Genomic DNA, 9,422 nt, shown 5'->3' on the forward strand with positions numbered 1-9,422 from the left:
AATAAGAATAATGTAACTGCAAATTTTGCCAATTCCTGTTTATTGCGTATGTAATTAACTTCTAAAATACTGTATCCAGATGATACAAAAGCGACAGAACTGTAACTATGTGCTGAGCCACCACAGGGTAGTTGTGCCGTTATTGAAATATGCACCATTTTAAACCTTGTTTTAGATGAAGAATGACGCAACTGTAAATAGTTGTTAAAGATAAATAGTTTTTTTGTAGAGAAAATTTTTCAGATCAAGAATGACGCAACTGCAGATGGGGTTGAAAATGGGGGGATTAAATTGAAATAATGAAATTCAAACCAATGGGGATGAAATTAAAAGCCATCATTGTAAGAATAAACGCCATACCGATAGTCCGGATGGATGCTCTTTATTTAATCACTATTTTAAATATTTAAAAATTTTTAGATGAAGAATGACGCAACTGTAAAAAGGGTTGAAATGGGGGGATTAAATTAATATAATGAAATTCGAACCATTAGGGATAAAAATAAAAGCCATCATTGTAACAATAATCGCCATACCGATGCTCCTATCGACGATAACTCCTCATTTAATCCCTATTTTAAATATTTAAAAATAGTTTTTTTGCTCTCCTGAAAAATTTGGCTTTTTGCAGTTACGGCATCCTTATTCCGGACCGGCGATATGAAAAATTATGACCAACTAAATGAACCAGGGGAATAAGAAATTAGCAAAATTACTTTATAAACTGCGCGTCATAGAAAACGGGCACCCTAAAAAATGGGTCATTTTTGATGTCGCATATCTCCTTAACCTGTTATCCGATTTAAGTGATTTTTTGAATATGTTATAGCCTTATTCTTTATCAATATCCCTGTAATAATATTTTTGCTAAGCAGGTAAATTTTCATTGTATACCGGGTGTACGAATCAAACTGTGTTTTTTTCTCAAAGTTCGCAACACCCTGTGGAATATTCTAGCCTTTATAAAATACTGAAATTAAATTCCGACCATAGCCTCAGGTTTTTTGAACATTCTGTTTTTTTATTCATTCTCTTATGTTGGATAATACAAAAGTTATGTACTTTAACAACTAGTCATGTTCTTCATCAGTATCTTCTTCTTCTTCCCAAGCAGCAAGAGTTAGTCGAATATACGTCGATACTAAGTCATTTGTAGACCTTGACGTCGATCGACCTTAAAACGACATCGATTAGGTGTCGATTTGTCGACGTCTTTTCGACATCATAATATAGACGTTGATTTAACGTCGATTGTAGGGCGGTAGAGGTTTTCAAAATTTATCGACCAAAAATGAACGTTGAAAAGACGTTATGAAAGTAACCATCAATATTATAGTTATTTGATATAGAAATATCTATAAATCAAACTGAAAATAGACATTAGACAAACGAATGCGTAGGTACTCTATACCCAATACTTCGCGCGTCAATTCTAAAGTTTAGTTCAAAGTAAAAACACAGTAAAACACCAGAGGTACAAAGCAAAACAACATTATTTTAATCGTTAGACCTATAAATTTAATATTAATAGTACCTATAACAATGATTTCACTCATCGATCTTCAAAAAACTTATCATTAAATAAATTCAAATTTTGCGCGAAACTTTCTCATTGGGTTGTCATAACGGCGCAAAACGTCCTGTCCACAGAATATCGAGTTCATTTTTTTAACCAATCAAATTATTATTACTTTGAAATACTATGTAGTGATTGGCTAAAAAAAGTCTTACGGCTATCTATGTATATTGGATGACAATTGACGTTTTTGACAGTCAAATCAAACAAAATGGCTTTGTTGGTTATGGTGGTGTATGCCGTCTTCCGTTAGTTTACGTTTGTTTCCTGTTTTTCTTGATCCATCGTGTTCAAGGAGTTCGCTTTTTTCCATCCATTGGCTCCTTGTTTATTAAATTAGTTTATATTTGGATTATTTCTTGTTTTAGGTAAGTCTAATTTTTAGAAATATCATAACTTAAAAACTGAGGTATATTTTTTCACTTCTACTTACGAAAATGAACTTCAACTGGTGAAATACATTTCACTGACTAATCTCTGTAGACAATATTATGGTGGGTGAATATGAAAAAATAGTAATAATCAGGAACATTACACATGTTTGTCTTAACAAAATATCATTTTTACAGCATTTTTCTAAATAACCCTATTAAGAATATATACTTATTTTGTTTAAAACATTTTATAACTACAGTGGAACCCCGATCAGTCGGCCCCCGATAACCCGGAAGTCCGGCTTACCCGGACCGATTTTCATCAGACAAAACAAAAATTTTTTCACTTCGACTGAGTTTTTTACCAAGAAATAAACAATACTCTATACAACTGTATGTAATTTAGATGTACTGTGCATATGGATTTCATGTTTTGTCATTTATAATGGAGTTTATCTCTAAGTATACCGTATTTTATTAATTTTTACCATATTCTCCGGCTAACCGGGATTTTCGATAACCCGGATCGGCCGCGGTCCCAATTAATCCAACTTATCGAGGTTCCACTGTATTAGTATTAGTAACAAGATAAAATAGTCAAGAAAAATTAAAATACAGTTTTTTTCTTCACAATTATGTAGGTAAAAATGTATTCTGTAATAGAATTTAAACAAGAAGAAGATGGTGGTGGACTATCTATAGTAAATTCAACTTGGTTGACACCTAGAAAAACTGAAGTACGTTGGCCCCCTATAAAAGATAACCTTCAATTTAAAAAAGTGCTACGCAAACTAGAACCTGAAATTGATGAAACTTGGAAGATATATGGTGTCCAGAAAATTTTTTATTCAACAGGTAATGATAATAATTTAGCTAATTAAAACACAAAGGGTGTCTCACTCACGCAATCTAGTGTAGACATCAATCACTAGTTGGAAGTCCTTTTGCAAATTTTGCCACCACATTTGTCTGACGTTCGAGTCTGCTGTTCCCATTTCTCTTGTTTTCAGCTTGAAAGGATTTCTAAATAGTGATTGGTCTTTACATTGTGCTTTAAATCAGCTTAAAATGTCAGAAATCTTACCAATCCCAGGCACAATCTCAGAAATCCTCAAATATATATTTGAATCTCTCAATCTATTTCGAAAATATGGTGACAATATCACAAATCTAAGCTCGAAGTATGTTTCTATCGTCTCCTGATGATGTTGACATAGTCAACGAAATGTGTTTTGGTTAACGGTGAACTCTTTGAATCAGTTTGAAGAAAACTAAAGGTTTCAGGCTCAAGATTCTTCATAAATTTTCATGAATCTTGTAAAAATGCTTCTAATCTCACAATATCCAATCTGGTGTACACATTCTGTTGAAGCGAAATACCCCTTGTCAGAAGATTGTGTGCCATAAATATGCTTAGCATAATTTACAAAAGTATAAGGCAAAAATTTAATTGCGATTTGTCATTTTTCATTTGTGGTAGTGTAAGTGAAAATAGTGATACCAGTAAAGTTATTTTAACCCTTTTATTACCCCGTACATTTTTAGATGATTTTGAAAAGGCCACAAATAAATTAAAAAGAGCAGAAATAACATCTGATCTACAAACTGATCTTGAGGATGATAATACCAGACCCAGAAGAAAGATCCTGAAACGAAAATTTAGTTCGGATGAGGACAGCAACGACCAGGTTTCGCTATTTAAGCCTGGCAAAAAGTCGAAGCAAATTTTACCACGGCCTCCACCTGTGGGAATTAATAAACTCTATACAAATCCAAGAGGTTAGTGATTCTAAGATTTACATCAATATTAATATTTTAAACACAAACACTTGTTTAACAATTTTAAACCTAAATTATTATTTTGTACATTTGATGATGCCAGCATATTATTGTACAGTGTAGTCCGTAAGAATTTTCAGTGTAAAAAAAATAGATAAAAATTAACTAGTTGTGTGTTATGACACAAGGTACTTTCCCTCAAAGTCTCAAAGCCTCTTAAACTCCATTAACGTTAGCCTATGAGTTTAATAATTTGAAAAATAGACTGTATTGATCTACTAAACATAATAGAGATTGTTTTGTTTAAATTTCATTAGTTTTTATGAATTTTTTAAATATTTTTTAATTTTCAAATGTCTTTAACACCCCGTTAACGTATGTCAGTGGGTTTATTATGTGTGATAAATAGTTTTTCCAAAAAACTAATCAGATCCAGATTTTCACATAGTTGATTTTTGGTCCAAATTTTGTAAAAATCTGTTTAGCAATTTTTGCTAAACCGTTGACGAAAAATTTTTCCACAGACACACATTGAAAATCAATGAAAATCCCGAAGTCGAAATTTTACACCATCACAATACTTCGCTTCGATAATACATATCCTATCTAAGGATAGGATATGTAAAATTGAGGGAAAGTAAAAATTGGTCTGTTGTAGGATTTTCTTCCAAATCATTAATCAGCTAGACAATAATTAATTTATCCATTATGAACCTCACTGGTATCATAAAGTATTAAGGGAGTAATAAATAAAATTGTAGGATCGTCTCAAGAATTGGAATCTGGGACAGATGAGTCTGACCCTGGCATACCTTCTGGCTCTCAATTTATGAAAAGCATATCCACACCAAGGGATAAGTTATCATTTCAGATATCTACACCAAAATCTTCATCGTCTTTTGGTAGGCAAGAAGCAACTGAAATACAAACACCGACTCTGAACGAGTCTCTAAATTTTGATAATAGTCTTCAGGATACAAATGGTAAGTTCTTTTATTTATGGGAGTAATTTTGCACAACACTACCTTATTGATTTGCCAAAAATATTGTTGGTTTAAAGCACACAGTAAAAATTGACTTGAAAAAGCTTCCAATAGTGTAACAAATCATCTAATTTTTATAGTTGTTATTACTGATACTATTAATGTAAATGGTCAAATTGTGTTTTCCCCAAACTTACAATTTTTTATGGGCATAGGTACAACCAACGATATAGGTACACAATGTTAGCATGCATTCATTATAAGTATCAATGAATAATTGCAAAAAACTAATGGAAAACCTTCTGTACTTTATTCAATGTGTTGTAAATATGTTTTGTTTCTAGGATTGAAGGTTCTACTTAAACATATATTAACAATTAGGGAACAGAACAGAAAAATTCTAAATATTTTGGAGAAATCAAAACCATTTGAAAATTCAGATTTACCTGATGACTTCAAAATAAAATTGCCAATAGAATCCTTACAAGACCTGGAAGAACTAGAGATATATTTGACAGAAGAAGAGAACTTCAACACTTTTGTAAGTTGTATAAATCTAGTACCCAATTGTAGAAATTAAGAAAATTTAAATTTTTTGCTGATTTGTTTATAATAGAAAATTATTCCCTTATTAAACTTTCTTTGTATAAATTAAAAGAAATTAGTTGCACCTAAATGTAAAAATACTTTTTTTAATTTATATTTTTTTAGAAATCATACTGTGCCTCAATTTCAAACCTGAAAGATGTTACCCAGAAGAATAATAGGATATTAAGATCTCTTTTGACAGATAATATTGCGAAGCATTTTAATTACTTCGGTAACAACCGGCGGCAAGACAGAGTATCAAATAAGCGACCATTTAATCAACTGCGCTTAAACAAAGTGGTTCTAGGTGAGTCTTGTGGTTTCAATTTTTTTGTTTTTTATTAACTTGCTTCGATTGTAAACACGGATTGTGAAGAAAATAAGGAAAGGTGTTTATACAGGGTGTTTCATTCTAAAATAGACATACTTTAACTACAGATAGGGCATGCCTAGGTGTTTTGCAGAAGGTTCATATTTAATGGGTTGTACTCCTTTAATAACTTGAGGTATAGGGCATTTTATCTATTTTGCCCAGTTTTTTCTTTCCAACTGCCTTGTATATTGTTTTTTAATCTTTTTTGGTCTTAATCTGTTTAAATTTCCAAACCCAGATTTAAAAGAAAAGTTAAGAAATTATATTTTGTGTGAATGGGTTGTAATATTATTTGCAAAGAGTGAAAAAACTCATTTTTAGTACAAACAGTTTTAGTCCGTATTGTGTAATTATGTTTCTGAATGAAACAACCCATATATTGTATATTTTTTGATACACTGAATTTTATTTTTATTATAGATGCGGTAAAACAAGGAACTGACTTTACAACTCATGAAGTTGAGAACGCTATTAAGCGCTGGTTAAAACATGCTCCTAACCGTAACAAGAAAAATTACTAATTTGGAATTGTTTTAATTTTAGTTTTTTATTTGATTAAACATGCAAAGGTTTTATAAAGAAACTGTAGGTGAACGCCAAATGTGTAGGAGGGTGGCTAAGGAACTTAAAAATACGATTGAAGGTCTTAATAGTAATTTAAATCAGGCTTCTTCCCTTGTTAGTAAAACAGTAGTACATAGTGATACCATTTAGTAAGTTTTTAAGGATAAGTATAAAATTTGCAAGATGTTGATGTATAAAATGTAACATCTTTATTTAAAAATAGTCAAAAAATTTAAAAATAAAAATATTCTCGATTATGTTCAAAAAAATTTAAATTTTTTGACTATTTAAAAAAGTATGTTTTACACATCAATATTTTGCAAATTTTATGAAAAAGATTATTATTAAAAAGTTATATTTATTAAAAAAAAAATACTTATTTATGACCATTCAAATATTATTTTTAAATAGCCATGGGGATGCGATTCAAGATTTTCAAAAAGATACATTGTCAAGTATGATACATCACTAGATTTGAAATTTTGTGAAGAACAATATTGTCACAAAAAAAAATCTCATTTCCTGTTAAACCGGAAGTAATAATTGAAGCACCGCCAAAAGCTGAATATTTATGTGATTTCAAAATAATCGGTTTATTAACAAAAAAGTTATTCACTGTTACCTGATCTCGTCACCAGGTATATCTTAGCCACCCTACCTGCCATTTGCTTTACAAAGTTTCTTGTATTTTATATTCACCTGTCATTTTACAAAGTTTTTTGTATTTTATATAATAAAAGTTTTGACAGAGTTTTTGATTTCTTTATTATTTGACACAGGTTACGTTTGTTAGAGCAGCAGTTGCTAATCGGAAGACACATGCCCTGTTTATTTTTTAACTTGAAAATGCTAAAAATGAACTGCATGTACATCCAATTGACGACTGAAAGCTGCCATTCGAAGAAACTATAACTGCCAACGTCTATTGTATGTCTATATAACGTTATCAGTGAGGTATATCTCGTCGTCGATTAAACGTCATAAGTCGACGTCGTTTCAACTATGACATTGTGCCGTCGAATTCACGTTGAACCGACCGTTGTTTCGACGTATTTGGACGTCGAGTAGTGACGTACATTCGACGTCTCTTCGACTGACTCTTGCTGCTTGGGTTGTGCCACTCCTATTGGAGATTGGAAATCATCAAGGCTACCCTGACTTTGTTTACAGCTGACCTAAAAAAATCATTAGTGGTGCAGCCAAACCACTCTCTCAAATTCCGCAAACATGACATTCTTCTACGGCCTGGATTCCGTTTTCCTTCTATTTTTCCTTGCATTATATTTTGAAGTAATGCGTATTTAAGACCTCTCATCAAGTGACCCAAATACTCGAGTTTTCTTCTTTTGATCGTTAACAAAATTTCTGGGTCTCTTCCTATCCTTCGTATTACTTCAAGATTTGTGATTCTTTCAACCCAACTTATCTTCAGCATTCGACGGTAGCACCACATCCCGAAACTTTCAATATTTTTTATGTTGTTCTGTTTGAGAGTCCAGGCCTCTACACCATATAATAGCGTGTTAAATACGTAGCCTCTTAACATTCTTTATCGGTATAGGTTGTTTGTAAATAAGTGCGACAAACTTTAAGGGGCAATTCTGCATGAAAAAATAATGACCGTTTGCTTTATAAACTTATGTCCGCAAATGCTTCGTTTACGAGATACGGGATGTTGAATTTTTTTTACAAACTGACGATTTATTTTATTGCCCTAAAACCGGTTGAGATATGCAAATGAAATTTGGTAGGTTCTAAGAGATAGTTATTGCGAATTTTTTTACTTTCAATCAAGAATTTTATATTCGCTATTGGCGTGCATACGGGTAATATGACCGATCATATTACCCGTATGCACGCCAATGGTGAATATAAAATTCTTAATTGTATGTCAAAAAATGTGTAATAACTGCGTCTTAACACTAGAAAGTCGGGCTTAGCTTACCTACCTAGAAAGCCGGAAGGGATCATTTTGGCCCCACGTTCTTTAATCAATCAAAACTCAGTTTAAAGAAATTAAATCTACTCTAGACGATAGAATCTGATTTTATTTTTTACTTTCATTGTTTAACACATTCGCTGCATATCAAAAACATTCGGAACACCATACAGTTTGCAGTTTTTGATATTTGCCACACATTGCCTTGTTACAGCCGCGGCATTGATTGGAAATATGATTTCCTTTACAAAATATTTTCAACTGATATTTTTGTCGTTTTTTGGATAGTAACAGTGATAGTTGTTGGTAGACCTGGTGTTGCTAGGCGTAGTTCCAGATTTCGGGAGGCAAGGTATGGGTCCCATAATTCTTCACACAGCCGAAGAATAAACTTACAAAAACCGAGTCTACTTCCAGTTATTTCTTTATAAATATATAAAAACACGTACATAAGCTATCTTGAAGTTACTTTTGTAATATAGAGACGCGTCATTTGGTCCTCTCCACCCACAATTGTATCTTTGTGTTCACCAACAATTTTATCTTTATTACGTAGATGATCAGTAGATCAGTACCAGTATAAGGGTAACCATTTACAATAAACATACATAAATATAATTTTACCCATCCGACAGGAATTTAAAAGAAAGGCTCGTCGAATTTCCCAGAAAACAATAATAACTTACACAGGGCCAATTTGGCCCCTTTAGACTCCTATGGTAGATTTGTTAGAAAAACCATTTAATAAATTTGGTAAACAATATTTTTTTGTGTTAAATAAATCTTTGTATCAAAATATTAAAAGTCATAAAATATGAAATTATTATTGCCTCGATTAAAAAAACTAGAATAACTTCAAATCGCAACAGGGGCCAAATTGGCCCCGCCGACTTTCTAGTGTTAAAACCCACCAAATTTCATTTGCATATCTCAACCGGTTTTAAAGCAATAAATAAATCATCAGTTTGTAAGAAAAAATTCAACATCCCGTATCTCGCAAACGAAGCATTTGCGGACATACGATTATAAAGCATTATTATTAAAGCATAAACTGTCATTATTTTTTCATGTAAAATTAACCCTTAAAGTTTGTCGCACTTATTTAGAAACACCCTGTACTGAAGAAGAACATGGCTAATTGTTAAAGTACCTAACTTTTGTATTATCCAACATAAGCGAATGAATAAAAAAACAGAATGTTGAGAAAATCTGAGGCTATCGTTGGGTTTTAATTTCAGTATTTTAT

General features: G+C 31.9%; 1 protein-coding gene across 1 annotated transcript; it reads left to right on the top strand.

Annotated features, from left to right (window-relative positions):
- Positions 1 to 1,773: 1,773 nt before the first annotated feature.
- Positions 1,774 to 6,988, top strand: LOC126881899 (uncharacterized). The gene is made up of 7 exons (XM_050646558.1): positions 1,774 to 1,944; positions 2,592 to 2,805; positions 3,496 to 3,729; positions 4,491 to 4,712; positions 5,057 to 5,253; positions 5,424 to 5,607; positions 6,094 to 6,988. Exons 2-7 carry the CDS (start codon positions 2,598 to 2,600, stop codon positions 6,192 to 6,194), a joined length of 1,146 nt encoding a protein of 381 aa, XP_050502515.1. The 5' UTR covers positions 1,774 to 1,944; positions 2,592 to 2,597; the 3' UTR covers positions 6,195 to 6,988.
- The last annotated feature ends 2,434 nt before the right edge of the window (positions 6,989 to 9,422 follow it).

This window comes from Diabrotica virgifera, chromosome 1 (assembly GCF_917563875.1).
Source record: "Diabrotica virgifera virgifera chromosome 1, PGI_DIABVI_V3a".
NCBI lineage: Eukaryota > Metazoa > Arthropoda > Insecta > Coleoptera > Chrysomelidae > Diabrotica > Diabrotica virgifera.

Excerpts from the sequence above, each read along its gene's own strand:
- LOC126881899 (XM_050646558.1), top strand. The coding sequence starts at position 2,598 with ATGTATTCTGTAATAGAATTTAAACAAGAAGAAGATGGTGGTGGACTA. Across the intron at positions 4,713-5,056 it reads TAGTCTTCAGGATACAAATG|GATTGAAGGTTCTACTTAAA; the intron begins GTAAGTTCTTTT and ends TTTTGTTTCTAG. Across the intron at positions 5,608-6,093 it reads CTTAAACAAAGTGGTTCTAG|ATGCGGTAAAACAAGGAACT; the intron begins GTGAGTCTTGTG and ends TTTTTATTATAG.